General features: G+C 39.6%; 1 protein-coding gene across 1 annotated transcript; it reads left to right on the forward strand.

Moving 5' to 3' along the window:
* The first annotated feature begins 1,110 nt into the window (after window positions 1-1,110).
* Window positions 1,111-8,579, forward strand: CNIH4 (cornichon family AMPA receptor auxiliary protein 4). Its single transcript, XM_008944654.1, has 4 exons — window positions 1,111-1,195; window positions 2,233-2,345; window positions 7,492-7,632; window positions 8,187-8,579. Exons 2-4 carry the CDS (start codon window positions 2,278-2,280, stop codon window positions 8,212-8,214), a joined length of 237 nt encoding a protein of 78 aa, XP_008942902.1. The 5' UTR covers window positions 1,111-1,195; window positions 2,233-2,277; the 3' UTR covers window positions 8,215-8,579.
* The last annotated feature ends 6,866 nt before the right edge of the window (window positions 8,580-15,445 follow it).

A 15,445-nucleotide genomic window follows, 5' to 3' on the forward strand; every position in this document is an offset into this window, starting at 1 on the left:
GGGGGTTGTCCGGGGCGGCAACCACCATGAGCATGGGTGTGGGGTTGGGGAGGTGGGAGCGCCTCGCTGGGAGGAAACGGCGAGTTGTTCAGTGCTCGGAATATGCTTTGAGCCCCCAGAAACTGCACAGGCCTCAACAAACACGCGATAGTCCCGTGATTGTAGGATGCCCTACTCTAGTTTAGATACAGACTTGTAGCTGGGAGCCCGAGTTCCTTGGCAAACAGAATTTCTATATTCATCGTTACAAACTTGCCTGCAGTTTTTGCTTGCTGGCATTGATAGAATGTAAGAGTACTGATATGGCTTTCTTAATTTTCTGCATAAAACATAATTGTCTCTTGTACTCTTTAAAATCCCAGTGCTACTTAAGAATCTGTATGATTCTAACAGAAAAAAGTACAGAAGTGCTTGAAAGAAATTAATCCTAAAGGGTTAGGTTATTGAAAAGTGAAGGGGCTTTACCCATTTTTTAGGGATAGAAAAAATATCTCATGCTTTTTCATTTTCTTAGAGAAAAGGAGCAGCATAAGCTTTACAGGATATAGCATTATGATATGTACACTTCCTCTTAAGCCGTTTTTGAGAAGACTTCTCAGTCTGAAATCTTAATATTTTAGTTGCTGGCAAGTTCATTTCAGAATGATGTTACCTTTGTATTTCCTAGCAAAGTATGAATTAATCCAATGTTGCTGTAATTTTAAAAAATATAGATCCACTTCTTAAAACTGCACTATTTACCTTTACTGTGAGGAGAGTTTAAAAAGCACATTAACTTTCTCTTCCTTTTAAGTTCTGTTTTCAAGTGTTGTAACAAAAATTCTGATAGTAAAAATATTAAATTTGCCTCCCTTGTCTGTTTTAAGTGTTGAACTGAACTTTAGCACTTGTGCAACAGTTGCCATTAGAAAAACATCATAAAATCACTTGATCTGATGATAAAATGTGCCCTAACTTCTACTTAAGTAGGAATGAGCTGTAACTAGTTGAAATATGCCTTCAGCAGATCAGCTGTAGGGCAAGACTGTTTATGCTGAGAGCAGAGTGTTCTCCCCAGCTTATTGGATAAAAATAAAGCTTTGTGTTTCTGAGTTGCAATACATTTTTTCCTTATCTTGGACGTCAGATAATTACACTATCAGATTTGGAATGTGACTATATTAACGCTAGGTCGTGCTGCTCAAAACTCAATAAAGTAAATTATTGTTCTTTGTATTTAATGTCATTTAAGAAAACAGTCATTCATCTTAGCATCACAAGTAGCAGGGGTGTAATGTATATCTGAAGAGCCTTGCTTGGCAGTATTTTGCATGTATCCTTTATTTCAGGCTGCTTGTCTTTTTCAGATGCCTGTCTTTCAGCAGATTCAGTCACGGAAGGCTGTTCTTCTGACACTTGGTGTTCTGAATTTGTGGGACTGAGACTTAACTCTTCACAGAGCTCTAGAGTTCTGTGCTTTTGTTCTTGTAGGTGTGCCCCACCAAGGATGTCTACTCGTGACTGAACTCTGAGATCTTTATAGCAGCTATCTGAGATGCTTGTGCATAATTTCTAAACTTTCTTGAACAGTAGAGACTTTTATAGTGGTAAGGAAAAGTACTATTTCAACCAAATCTGCTTAAAATTGATTTCATTAAATCACTTTGGCTTTCCCACATGGGTGTTCAATTTGATTTAAAATATTTTCTTTCTAAATGCAAGAGTGAATGCTACAGGTTACTACCAAGCTGAAAATGAGATATTGCTAGAGGGTGACCCAATTTAACTATGCCAGTTTTCATATAGATCAACTTTCTTATCTGTTCCAAGCCTGAGGGTGTCTGTGTGTCCTCTGTCTGTGCAGATTTCAGTTATCCGCTTCTCTCATTCCTAAATCCACTGCCCTCTGCAGTGATTTCAGATAAACACCATATACTTTCTTAACTTACTTTCTTAAGCGCTTGTGCAATATAGTTGTGTTCAAACAGCTGCTGTGGTTCTCTTCAGAGATTTTTGTAGTACTTGGATGAAGTAACCGTGTTACAATATCTTAGAGCCTGATTTCTGTCTTGCTCATATGTAATCTGTCAGAAGGTATGAATTTCCCCACATTGTGGTGAAATCACACCAAATTCTGCTGTGATTATTCTGAGTTTTACATGACTAGAGTCAGAAGATAACACCATAGAGATAGATCTGTCTTTCAGAAAGGAGTTTGTTTGTGATTGTAACTCTTTTCTTCCCTTTTTGCAGTGGGTGGTCCCTGAGGTGATTGGCCATGCTGTTGTAACCGTACTAATGCTTATTTCATTGCACTGGTTCATCTTTCTCCTTAATTTGCCAGTAGCAACATGGAATATATATAGGTAAGTGCAAAGAGGTTTTTTGTGAGCCATTTTTCTCCTCTCTTCACTGTTTAGCTTTAAGTGCAGTGTGAAGATGAATAATATGCCATGAAGGGATGTTTCAGTTGTGTTCCTGAAGTGTTGTTCTTGTTTCACTTGTGTTCTTCATGGGTCTAACTAACAGAAGACTCCCCTCACAATTAAAATTACAATAAACCCAACAGTGTGAGGGATATTAAACTCTTGGCCTTTCCCTGGATTCTCCCTAGTGCTTAGGAATTTCGATTTGCGAGTCATTCCCAAGTTCACAGGGAATAATAGCATGTTAATTGGGATTACGAGATAGTACTGCAAACATAGCAGTTAATGTTTCTCATGCTGTGCCTGCACGCCCGATAGTGATACCGGTGTAAAAGTACGGAGGTCGGCACGGCCGTTGGCTGTAAAACCATCAGGCTGTGGTGTTATCCCCCACACCCTCCTTCGTTCTCTTTTGCATTGGTTTTGGTCCCCCATCTTGCTTCTTTGTATTTGGAAAGGTTTGTAGACTTTTCCTCTCATGGGAATGGTCTGTGTTACTGGTCTTTGTATTCTGGGCCATCTGCTGCTTTGCAGTAGGGGTTTCCTTGTGGCAACGTTGAGACTGTTGGTTCAAAAATGTTCTTTTTATTTTGTATGATTTTATGTGCAGAGAATTGAACCTTTACAGGTGGCATGCTAATGAAAACTTGAGTGTGGATTTGTCACAAATTCTCTCTAAATATAGTATGAAAAGTTGGCTGTGATTCTTGTTCACATGAATCTGGTGGCACTAACTATTTTCAGGGATGGGTCGAGTTGCTGGTAAAATTAAACTTATTAAAAAGAAGTTGAGGATCCCTTAAGTGATAACCTTATTGTTCCTGGGCAAAATAACCATATATTTATCACCCTTGTTTTCTACAAAACTGCTAGCAAAGCCTTCAAATGTTTCTAAGCTGGAGAAACATTGAGACAGTATAACTTGTACACTTAATAAACAGATGTTGCCTACATGTACACATTCATAGGGATGGTTTTATGTGGCCACTCATTACCATATTATTGTGCTGTTGTATGAAATGACCAATATTCCCTTTGGCATCTACTGGCAAGTACAGAGTTTCTGTTTATACGCATCAGGCAGTGAGCTGTTTTGACTGTTCAAAAAATTTAACATTTTCAACTGCTATTTTGAATTGACAGCTCTCATTTTGTATTGGTTGTATGTAGGGTAGGTGTTCTGAATATGCTAAATCCAGGTTTTTTTTCTCAGATGTGCAGTGTAGGCTATAAATGAGTATGCAAATATGATACTTTGCCTGACCTGCCACAAGAAGTCATAATGTTAAGCCTGTATTGCTAATCCTGCCTTCTTTCTGAGGATTGAGAACTTTCACCCACATTAATAGCCTGGACCTCTAGTGAAGGAATTAGAGGTCTGCAAAAGCAAGTGTGTTGTTTAGCATTATAAAAGAGATCTGGTTGGGCTACGACTTACGTTCAATCCAGGGTTTGATGGACAAAAGTTATGGTAGTCAAAAGAATGGTGGACTGTAAAGTAGTTTGAATATGCTGAAGAGAGGAGAAGGTGTCAGTTACTAAACTAGGATTAAGTGGGAAGAGATGAATAGTGAACCCATTATCATGAGCTGCAGACTTCCAGCATCACCTGAATGGGTTTGAATCTTCATGTATTATAGTATTTCAAGAACCCGTTTCTGGACTAATTGTTGCTGCACATGAATTTAGAAAGGTTTAAGGTTATCATTCTAGGCCAAGATGAGTACAGGAAGGAAAAGAATCGTGTTGAGGTTGAAGAAGCCTGTGCTTTGTTGTATATCTAAGTGATAATAGGTAAGATAACAGCTTCCTCTTATTCTCTTCAAAACCTGCTTAATCTTGATGCATCCATGGCAGTTACAGGTGGTACTGGCTTAATTCATTAATGATCTCAATAATTTCAGTGAGAGTAGAGAGGTTTCCTGTGAAAAGCGGCATTAGAAACAAATCCCAGGAAGGATAAGTTGGTCAAAAACATCAACAAGGGAGACTTACAAAGTTGCAGCATGTTTATTGTAACACCCTACTGGCCTTTCTTGTTCAGCATACTCAGATGCTCAATTAATTTGGTTTATTTTTTGCTGAATTTTGTAGTGTCTTATGCAATCTCCAGTGAGACATAATTTTGTCATACATTCTGCAAAACTAGATAGCTTTGAAGCAGCATATTTGAAGGTAATCATATTTAGAAATATTTTTTTAGTTCTTAAATATTTCTTAGATCTGCTACTATATAAAAGAAACAAGAATTACAAAGGAGATGTTGAATGTGAGTAAACAAAAAGAAAGCAACTCTCTGAAAAAGTTGAACTCTTCCCTTTCTTCTTTGTTATATAGACCTGATTAAGACAATAGGTCTTTAATTGGTCCTTATTCTTGCTGTGTCTGTAGGTAGATCAGACTCTTCTTAAAACTGAAGGAGTTAAAAAAAAAAAAAAAAATTTAAAATACGGTGAAAATTCTGACCAGGGTTTCCACATCCCTTACAAACTTGTGTAACCTGTTGCTGTGGCAGCAGGTTCCACTGAGTGGAGATCCCAGAGGCACTAATGTGTATATTCATCAAAGCTGACAGTTTTCTTCTTCTGTGTGGTTTTGCTGCAGAAGATTTTTGCTGTTTAGAGTATGAGAACTGGCTTGAGTTTTGTCAGCCTCTACCATTGTTGTGACTACAGTTCCTTAGATGTACAAGCTGTACAAGCTTGTGGGCCTCTTGGAAAAACTACCTCCCAAGTTCTGCAATTAAGTTGCATCATAGAATGGTTTGGGTTGGAAGGGATCTTAAAGTTCATCTAGTTCCAACCCTCCTTGCACAGTCGGGGGCACCTCCCACTAGACCAGGTTGCTCAAAGCCCCATCCAACCTGATCTTAAACACAGACACTGATGTAGGATTTTTTAAAACCATTGATGGAGCATCCACAGCTCCCATGGGCAACCTGTTCCAGTGACTCACTACCCTCACAATCAAGAACTTCTTCCAAATTTCTAATCTAAATCTACTCACTTCCAGTTTGAAGTCATTACCCCTCATCCCATCACTACAAGCTCTTGTAAAATGTCCCTCCACAGCTTTCTTGCATGCCCCCTAGAAGGGTGGGTGGGTACTTCCAGGGTGCTGGAAGGCTGCAATATGGTCTCCCTGGAGAATTCTCCAGGCTGAACAACTCCAACTCTCTCAGCCTTTCCTTACAGGAGAGCTGTTCCAGCCCTCTTTGTGGCCCTCCTCTGGACCTGCTCCAACAGGTTTGTGTTGTTCTTGTGTTGGGGGCTCCAGATCTGGACACAGTACTCTATGTGGGGTCTCACCAGAGTGGAGTAGAGGGGCAGAATCACCTCCCTTGACCTGCTGGCCACTCCTCTTTTGATGAAGCCCAGGATATGGTTGGCTTTCTGGGCTGCACTCAGACATTCTTGGCTCATGTTGAGCTTTTCGTCAACCAGCTCTCCCAGGCCTTTCTCCTGAGTTCTGCTCTCAATCCATACTCCACCCAGTCTGTATTTGTGCTTGGGATTGCACTCACCCAGGTGCAGGACATTGCACGTGGCCTTGTTAAACTTCATGAGGTTGGTGTGGGGCCACCTCTCAAGCCTGTCAAGGTCACTCTGAATGGCATCCCTTCCCTCCAGCGTGTCAGCTGCATCACAGAGCTTGGTGCTGTCCTCAAACTTGATGAAGGTGCCCTCGATCCCAGTGTCCATGTCACCAGCAAAGATGTTAAACAGCACCAGCCCTATTACTGACCCCTGAGGAACACCACTCATCGCTGGTCTCCACTGGAGCTGTTGACTCTCCATCAAGCTGTTGACCGCAACTCTTCGAGTGTGACCATCCAACCAGTTCCTTCTCCACTGAGTGGTCCACCCATCAAATCCATGTCTCTCCAATTTAGAGACCAGGATGTCGTGCAGGACAGTGTTCAGTGCTTTGCACGAGTGTTACCATTCTTAAAAAGAAAGGAGTTGTCTGTGTTACCAGTCAGATATCCTGCAGTGCTTTTTAATGCCTCTGGGAAAGAGAGACAAACACTTAGCTGCTTGGGGCTAAGCTGACTGTTTGTTGGCCTCCTGCTGCTGCCAGAAAACCTCCTTGTTTCTTGTTCCCTTCCTTCCTCTCCTCTTATTGAAATAAATATTCTAAGAGGCAGGGGAATGCCTCTTGCAGTACAAGTAGTGCCTTTCCTCAAGTATGTAAAGAAAAGTGTTCAGAGACCTCACTTTTGCTCCAGGTGTAAGAGGAGGAGTTAAATTCCTTTGTGGAAAGAGCATTATTCCAGGAAGGTAGATCCTCTGTGCCATTTACCTGAAATAATAATACTGTTCTAGACTGAGCTCAGCTGGAGTGAGAACTTGATGTGCTTGCATTTGCTGTTTTGAGAAACACTTATGACAAAAGAATATGCTCTTGTTGACTTTTCACAGGACATAAACCCTTGCTTTGCTGGTTTTATTCTTCTTTTTGCTTACATTTCACTCAGTTTTTGTTCTTGCCTGGGTTTGGACAGCAGTACTTTACTTCTTCAGTTCTGCCCAATCTCTCTTCCTATCAGCCTCAGTGTTCCTGGGGAGATAACAGAGGGTGGTTGTGGCAAAGGTGGGAATAATACACAGCTCCTTTGTCTTGTCTTATGCTATCTTATTTTGACCACTGGAGTGTTTGATTACCTGTGTGTGGGGAGTTCTAGTAAATATATCACTTAATTATTACCTGAATTAATTCTTTTCCAGCCCCTTTCATCTAATGCGTCTTTCCACTGTGGGTGGAAGTTTCCTTTAAAGCACCAAGTAACCACAAACAGCAATTAAAATGAGCAGGAATTGGCTATTGCCTGGAAACTCTCCCATTTATACTTGGGAAGCTGGGCTGGTTCTTTCAGCACCTCTTGTCCCCTTACTCTGTCTGTGGGCTGTAGTGGCAGAAGTACACATGATACCCTGAAAGTGAAACGGGGTTTAAAAAGAGCTCCCTTATGCTGAACTGTGAAACAGCTCTTCAGATGAAAATTCCTTCAGTGCAAGCTTTTCCCCTCTCTAATGTTTTGATTACTATAATTCTGGTTTTCATTTCCTTTTTCTTAAAATTTCAGGTACATTATGGTGCCAAGTGGCAACATGGGGGTATTTGATCCCACAGAGATCCATAACCGAGGCCAGCTGAAATCGCACATGAAGGAAGCCATGATTAAACTAGGCTTTCATCTGCTCTGTTTCTTCATGTACCTTTACAGGTTAGTTTCAAAAATTGCTCACAAGGAACAAAGGAATTGTCTGCCAGCTATTTTTGTAGCCTCTGTTCTGCTAGTGTAATTGCTGGTATTCGTGTCTCATCTTTTTGCATCCTGCTAAGCCTCCATAATCTATTCTGACAGCTATCTGCAGTCTCATTATATGTCTTTTTTTCTTTCTGATCAAACGTCGTTTGGAAAGTCAGTATACTCCTTAGCCTCAAAACCACTATAAGTACAATATAACGAGCTACATGATTTCAGCACCTAGAATAAGTGGCCTATTTAGAATGGAAATAATCTTGAGGACCAAGTTTACGTTATGAGTTGTCTTTTAAATGGATGAGTTCCATGGTGGGGCCACTTATTACAAGATGGAAGAACTACTGTTCTTCTACTGCACTGTCACTTCTGCTGTCCTTGGCAAAGCACGTAGCACAGTTGCCTTGACTTTCTATTTCAGAACTGAGCGCAGCTCTCCCATGAAATGGAGAGCTGTTCTTTACTTGCACATGCTTCAGTAATCCACTGGTATAACGTTTTCTGTTTTGTCACAGTATGATTCTGGCTTTGATAAATGATTGAGAAGTTGAAAAAGAACCATTAGCTGCCAAATTGGGTCATCACTCCAGTGACTGGTTGTGGAGCCACAGACACCTTCTGAACATACCTAGACCAGTGTCGTCATGCAGTATATTTTTCCTCTTTGAACAAGACTATTTTTCTGTATTTTTAACATAAAATATTTTCAAAAGACGTTGGATTTGTGTAGGAGTTGTTTTTGTTCCTTTACAACCCAAACCTGGAGCTGCTGCTTCTGTAAGATGAAATCCTTGCTTACAGAACTGATCTCACAGGAATTAAATGGTGAGAAGGGAAACTCATTTCAGCAGCATGGGCTGATAGTATTGGTAGTTGCAGAACAAATTTAAGTGTAGCTCTGATGTCTGCTTCTTACTGGAGGGTGTCAGGATGTGCTTCTGACTGTCAAGGTGTCCTGCTAGAGCCTAGTTTGAAGCAGTGCTTGGAAACAGTAGCACAGCTTGCATCTTTGTGTCACTGTTTTTTTCCAGGCTAAAGGCCAATGGCATAGAAGTTATGTTTTTCTGCCTTTCCACCCCTCCCTCAAACAGTCTTGTGTTTGGATGGATTAAGGTCCCTTTGAAAGTGACACTTGTGTGTAAGAATGAAAAACAGCTAAATGAGAAACATGATTAATACTTGTGTTCTCCCTCCAACTCCTGTTTTGTCATTGAAATAATCATAGCCTCCACATAAAGCAAACATGATATTGCACAAGGGTTGGAGTTGGTTACAGAACAAAAGACTGTCTCTGCAGTCACTACTCCATGAACCTGCTGCTTCCATATCCAGTGAGATGAATGAAGAGCACGCCTAGCTCGAGGAGGTGGTCTGGTGAACCATAACCCAGTTATCCCAATTCTGATGTGACTTGGCTTCAAAGACACCAGCAAATTAAGTTCTTTTTGCAGCTCTTGCATCAGTAGATAAGTATATAAACCTGAGCTTGTATCCTCGCTGTCCAATAATTTTTTTTTCTATGTGCATGGAAACAGTTTTTGAGACAAACACATCAAGTGAAACCACTTCAAAAATACAGTTCTGCAATTAAGTGCTAAAATTTATGAGCTTTTCCTCCTTAAGTACTTGGTTTTTGGTGTATAGCTGTAGTTAGATTGTTTTCACGCCAGCAGTGAAACTTTGTTTCTCTAGATACCTTGTGTTCAATGTTTGTGCTAGGAAAAGTTTGGCTTGAAATTTACAATAGATGGTGTCCAAGTTCAGACAAAGAACTGCTGAAAATTACATTTATAAAAAAAAGCTAAGGAAAATAGCTACCACAGCTGCTTACCACTGACTATTTGATGCCACAAAAATCAAAGTAGAGAAAGTACTGCCTTAGAAAGCTGAAACCCAGGCAGGATGTAGTTTAGGAAAAAAGAGAGCAAATAAAACTTTAGAAGAGGGCAAAGTCAGTAACTTTTGTAGCAGCTTATATGTTATTTGTATGTGAAAAAACATATTACATGTATTTTGGGTGTTATCTATTAGAAGGGCAGTATTAGTAAGCTGCTTAAGTCCTTGCTGTGGTGCCAACAGAAGATAAATTTCATTAATGACTTTTCATATTGAGAAAGATTATCATTAATCTGTAAGTCCACCACTTTAAACAGTTTTATTTTGTAGTCTAAGGACATGATTTTGAGAGAATAGCTTTCTTCATTAATAAAATTGTGTGTAAGAGACATTGTTTTCAATGACTCCTAACTGCTAGCACCTCAGGATAAAGGGGATGACATTAAATAGGGTAGACATGTTCCCTAATAAAATTGCTAAAATTTATCACTGGGTATGAAAAACTTTTCCTTGAGTGAGGGAAGTGTTCCTTCAGAGGGGAGCAGGACAGTGAAACCTAAGGGAAAAGAACAACATGTCTGAACAAAAGAAATTTTAAGTTGGGAGCTTCATCTGGTTTAATCTATATCCCTGACCTAGAGGGATGTTCTTGTGGATTCCTCCCTGCTTCCTTCCTCAAGAGTGAATTATTAACCATGACAGGCCAACAAAAAAATACAGATAAGTTTTCTATGTGGTGGTTGTCAAATATTAAGCTATACTTTTATATGAATGCAAACTTCCTACTCCATTATTTTTAAATATCAATTTTAATAAATAATTTTTTATAATACAAATAAATTCTCTGTTCATTCATATCTAACAACTTGTTATAATAGTTGTAAAAACCACAGTAGCAGGCTCCAGAGACTATGATTTGGCTAAGTAATTACACTGGGAATTTTGAATCTTTCCTGACTGGTACGAGTTATTTCCTGCCTTAACAGAGATCCTCGGAGAGCTCAGCATCAGCAATAGGATAAGATGTAGTTCATTAGCTGGAAGTAGACATCCTGTAGTCGCGGAATCACAGACTGGTAGGGAGTGGAAGGAACCTCTGGAGATCATCTCATCCATTCTCCCTGCCAAAGCAGGTTCACCTGGGGCAGGTTGTACATGAATGCATCCAGGTGGGTTTTGAAAGTCCCCAGGAAAGGAGACTCCACAACCCCTCTGGGCAGCCTGTCCCAGGGCTCCATCATCCTCATGAAAAAAGTTTTTCCTGATGTTGAGGTGGAACTTTGTGTTCCAGTTTGTGCACATTGCCCCTTGTCCTGTCACTGGGCACTACTGAAAAGAGACCAGCCCCGTCCTCTTGACACCCACCCTTTAGATATTGGTAAGCATTGATAAGATTCCTGTTCAACCTTCTCTTCTCCAGGCTAAGTAGCCCCAGGTCTCAGCCTTTCCTCATAAGAGAGATGCTCGTGTCCCCTCACCTTCTTAGTCTTCTGTTAGACTCTCTCCAATAGTTCTTTGTCTCACGGGAGATTCACAGAGCACAGAAATTTTACAACCGTAAAAATCAAATCCCTGTTTTCTGGGTCTCCATCAGAGGATAAAAGGGGCATTTAAATCTAAGCTTATTATACAGAATTAAAGACAGATGCAGCCTTTAGACTGATCTTAAATAAAAATTCACCTACCTATCCCTTTTATGTGAAGCCATCCCTCTTATTCACTCACCAGAATCTATTTCCCTTTGGAATTGAGGTGTTGTCCTGGTCTGAACTAGAACAGAACTAATTCTGTTAATTGATTTTACTTTTCAGATAATTTTTTTTCCAATTTAACTGTACTTTCTGAAGTTAACAGATTTTTGCAGACAGTGTCTGCTTCTAGCAGTGGTAACACTCAGTCTTTACAGAGACTACCAAAGTCTGGTGTGCAGAAAGGCACTTGCTTTTTTGAAGATTGAGGTCACTGCTAAATTTTGTGCACCATGTTGAGGGTGCAGGAAGTAAGAGACTACTCCTGCAGGGAGGAGCAGACAGGACAGGTGACAGCATGGTATTCCATCCCCTGTACATCATGTTGAGTGTAAGGCTGAGGGACCACGAAGGCAAAGTTCTCTTCTGCAGTGGGCAGTGTCCGAGGAGGACTCTGCCTGTGATCCCCATCTGTGTGTTCTTGAATCCAGCTCCTGTCTGCTGCTGAGTCCAGTCTGAGACTTCCCCAGTGCCTGCTCCACAGCATCAGTGGTGAGATAATTGCCATAAGAGGGTCTGGGTTCAATATTTGGGTTGTATATTTCATGGTATTATTATTATTTTTGTTAAAGCTGTTTTAGTTTTCTTTTTCAATCCCTAAGTGTCTGTCCCTTATTCCCTTTCAGGGAAGGGAGAGCATCCGTCATTTGCCTAGTGGCTGGCCCAGCCCCAACCCTTGGCAGACATCCAAGTATAACTTCATGAGGGGACTATGAGCTTAGCCTTCAAATGATTAGCTATGATTTATAAAAAGCTCTTAATCCATGAAATAAATCTGAAATTGGCCTACAGGGATTCTAGTATCTAACCAGGGTTATTAAGCTCTTGTGTTCACCCACAGTCTAGAGCCTGGTCAGTTTGCTATGGCACTAAGTCACCCAACAGTTTTCAGAGAGATTAGATAACACTTCTAGTACAGCACTTGGCGGGGAGAGGGGGGTTAACATATTTATGTTAAAATGGGTACAGCAGCATATTTCCCCTGATTAATCGCTAGTTACATACCTCTGATTATTTAGCCCATTTTATTAAAGAATATACTTATCTTCCTAGCCTAGTAAATTACTGTTTTGTTTGGGTTTTGTTTTTTAAATAGTTCTGTATTATGGAACATAGGAAATCAGTGAGATTAACAGTATGAGCAGTAGTCCTAAAGACAGTTCTACGTGCAGGTTAGCAATGAACCTGAAACCCTGGTAAGCCCACAAAAGCCCATTTTTATCTGTTCAGTATTGGCATAGCTGTTATCAGTTTTTGGTTTTGTTTTTTTTTTTTTTTTCTCACAAACTCTAGGATTTTGTACAAATGCCAAGAAGAGAACATTTTTGCCTCTAAGAATATAGTAATGATGAGACTGGAGGTAGTGATTGGAAAATTTGGGCTATGTGGACCACCATGCGGTTAACAGTACCTCAACCACTACCTCAGACAGAGTTTGGATTGAGAAGCTAATTGTGAAATGCTTATTTACTATCAGGTTCCTCATGAAATTTCTTTTAAATAATCTGAAATGTTTTAAAAAAAAATAAAAATTACAAAAATCTTAGCTGTGCTGAAATTTCATAGTTCTATAGAAATCATGTACCCATTTCTCTTGCATTCTTCTCACCACTTCAAGGCAGACAGGACAGCAGAGGAAGCACAGTAACAAACCTAGCCAAAAAAATTACTTCCTTCACCTGCTGTGTGGATCACTCATGGCTCAAGTGGCTCTGCAATACAGAAGCTCAAAGAATTCAAAAATTGAATGCACTTCAGCAAAAGGTTTGAGCTTGGAAAAGCTAAAGGAAGAGGAGGGCAAATTTAGGCATAACTTTTTATTTAACAGAACATTGGCAAAAGATGAGTAAAACCATCTAAAATGTAGGACAAAATGCCATTTTTGTCTCTTCCAGTGTTTTAAAGCAGAGGGTAGAGGGACAAGGACACAGGGCTAGTTGGAAGGAACAAAGCCAACAGTTGAGAAATGGCCTCAAGAGCTCTCAGACACCAAAGCTGCTTAGGTCAACCTCAGACAGCAGTCTGGCACTCATCCATTACCAGTTCAGGAGAAATCTAAGCAGGAGATGGAAGTACTTTAGAAGCACCTTCTTAATATGAAGTATCAAAAACCACCACGAATGCCACCGATCACCTAAAGCAACCCACATCTGGTATTTCAGCGAGCTCCAGCACCAAGGATTCCAGGCTTTCACAGAGCCTCATAGGAGCCAGGCATTCAACAGCTTGGGTAAGACAGAGCAAGACACAGGCAAGCAGCGTGCCAGTTGTACAGTGAATACACAAGCATAGGGTAGATTAGAGCCAAACATCAGGAAGTGGGAAGCTTCTAACACACCAGCAAGTGGATCGTCTTCAGCTAAACTGCCACAAGTTAATTTTCCTAGCAAGGAAATAAAATCAGACAAATATTGGAAGAGATCTGTAATTAATGATCAAGAACTTAGCATCCAAGTCAGTCATGTAAGTGAAGTTAGGGAAACTAAGAACTATTCATTCCAGTTATTTATTCTGTTTATTGAATTGAAAGAAAGGGAATACAAACATTTCTGTTAAGTGCTGTGCACCAACATGGAAAAAGTGTTTTGTTTTTTTTTTTAAAAATCCTAATAAAAACAAATCAGAAGTTAATGTAGTTCCAATTGAACAATTTTTAAAGATATGTTTAAAATACTACACATTTATAAAATAAAAAAGTTAAAACGGTGTTCTGTAATTAATTAGTAAAACAAGTGAAAATAAATACAAGACCCAAAGTTCTTATGTTTTTAATGTAATATAGCAAAGAAATTTTTAACTACTGAATATAATCCAAGGAGAGTAACAAAAATCCAGAAAGTTTAAGAACGCAATCCTTTGAAACATTTAATATCAGTCCATAGCAAATAGTCATTACATACCAAAAGCTCTAAGTGTTAACTAGTTCCACCACAACTCCATATAAATCTTGACAATTTAGAAATCTTGAGATCAACAATAAAGTTCTTTTCTTGATCTCTACAGCTTGGTTTGTAAGTACATACATGCTTTGAGGATCCATTTTTTCCCATAAGTTTTCGAGGAGCCAATAACTTTTTCCATCTGTGCCTAAAAATGTTAAAGATTCAAATCTAGCACACATACCCTAACAATGAAAAATGTTTAAGAAAAAAGATGGGGCACAATGAATTTTGAATTTATAAAAATATACTGGTATTGACCAAAACCTTCTGGTCAAAGGACACTTCACACACACAACTTAAAAGTATGCAATAAAACATGACAAGTACCTAGAACACTTGGTTCTCTGTCTGTTCATGGGACACATGCACACACACATTCATTCCAGATGGGAGGGACACTCTCACAGGCATTTTACTGAATCCAGATTATCTGGACTAATAGACAGAAAACTTGTCTACAGTTTATTTCAACAACTAGAGGCAGCTACTGCAGCAGTAGTTCAACACTGCACACTTCAATTAAGTCCACCCTGTTTAAAAAAGTGTCAAAACATTGTCTTGAAGTAGCAGTTTTCAAAATTAAGTATGGCATCTCAAAATGGACTCAAGCCAATGTGGAGGAGGTCAAAAAGAGGATTAGCCATTTACGAGATAGGTATTCCTCTTAACTGTAATAGTTGTCTTAAAAAAAAAATTAGATACAAGTGTATATTGTAGCTAAAAACATGGACAAACTATTGAAAGTGCATTTTTCCATCTCCCCCTTGAGTTACAGTAGTTTATCTGTTGGTCAGTAAATCCTGATTTTTATATCCTTTTGTCTTTCTCTACCTCCTCCTGCCCATTTGGGTCTACATCATCTCCCCTCAAACTACAGCTAACTCTACGAGTCCTGGTTTGCTGATAAGGAAGCCTTCAGAACAGATTTTGGGTGGGAGCATCACTTAGCAGTGTGAAGTATTTAACCAGACACACACTCCCAGCAACACACCAAGTTTTATTACACATGACCTGTTGGAAGCCAAGTTGAGAAGTAACTGGCAAGATCTGGATAGATTTCTAGTTTGCATGTTTGCTTTAATCATAAAAAAAGTTAACTTTAAAGCTGGAGGTCTTTAGAAAATGACAGAGGAAATGTAAAACAAAAGTGTCATTTCCCCCCCACCCCACTACCCTCCCCTCCAAAATAAGGACAGATCTAACATTTTCCCTTTTATACTCCACTGTGCCTTGAAAATTACTTACCTG

Source organism: Merops nubicus, unplaced genomic scaffold, assembly GCF_000691845.1.
Source record: "Merops nubicus isolate BGI_N331 unplaced genomic scaffold, ASM69184v1 scaffold2607, whole genome shotgun sequence".
NCBI classification, from domain to species: Eukaryota; Metazoa; Chordata; class Aves; order Coraciiformes; family Meropidae; genus Merops; species Merops nubicus.

Coding starts and splice junctions, on each gene's coding strand:
- CNIH4 (XM_008944654.1), top strand. CDS start 2,278: ATGCTTATTTCATTGCACTGGTTCATCTTTCTCCTTAATTTGCCAGTA. Junction 2,346..7,491: donor GCAACATGGAATATATATAG/GTAAGTGCAAAG, acceptor TTAAAATTTCAG/GTACATTATGGTGCCAAGTG. Junction 7,633..8,186: donor TTCTTCATGTACCTTTACAG/GTTAGTTTCAAA, acceptor GTTTTGTCACAG/TATGATTCTGGCTTTGATAA.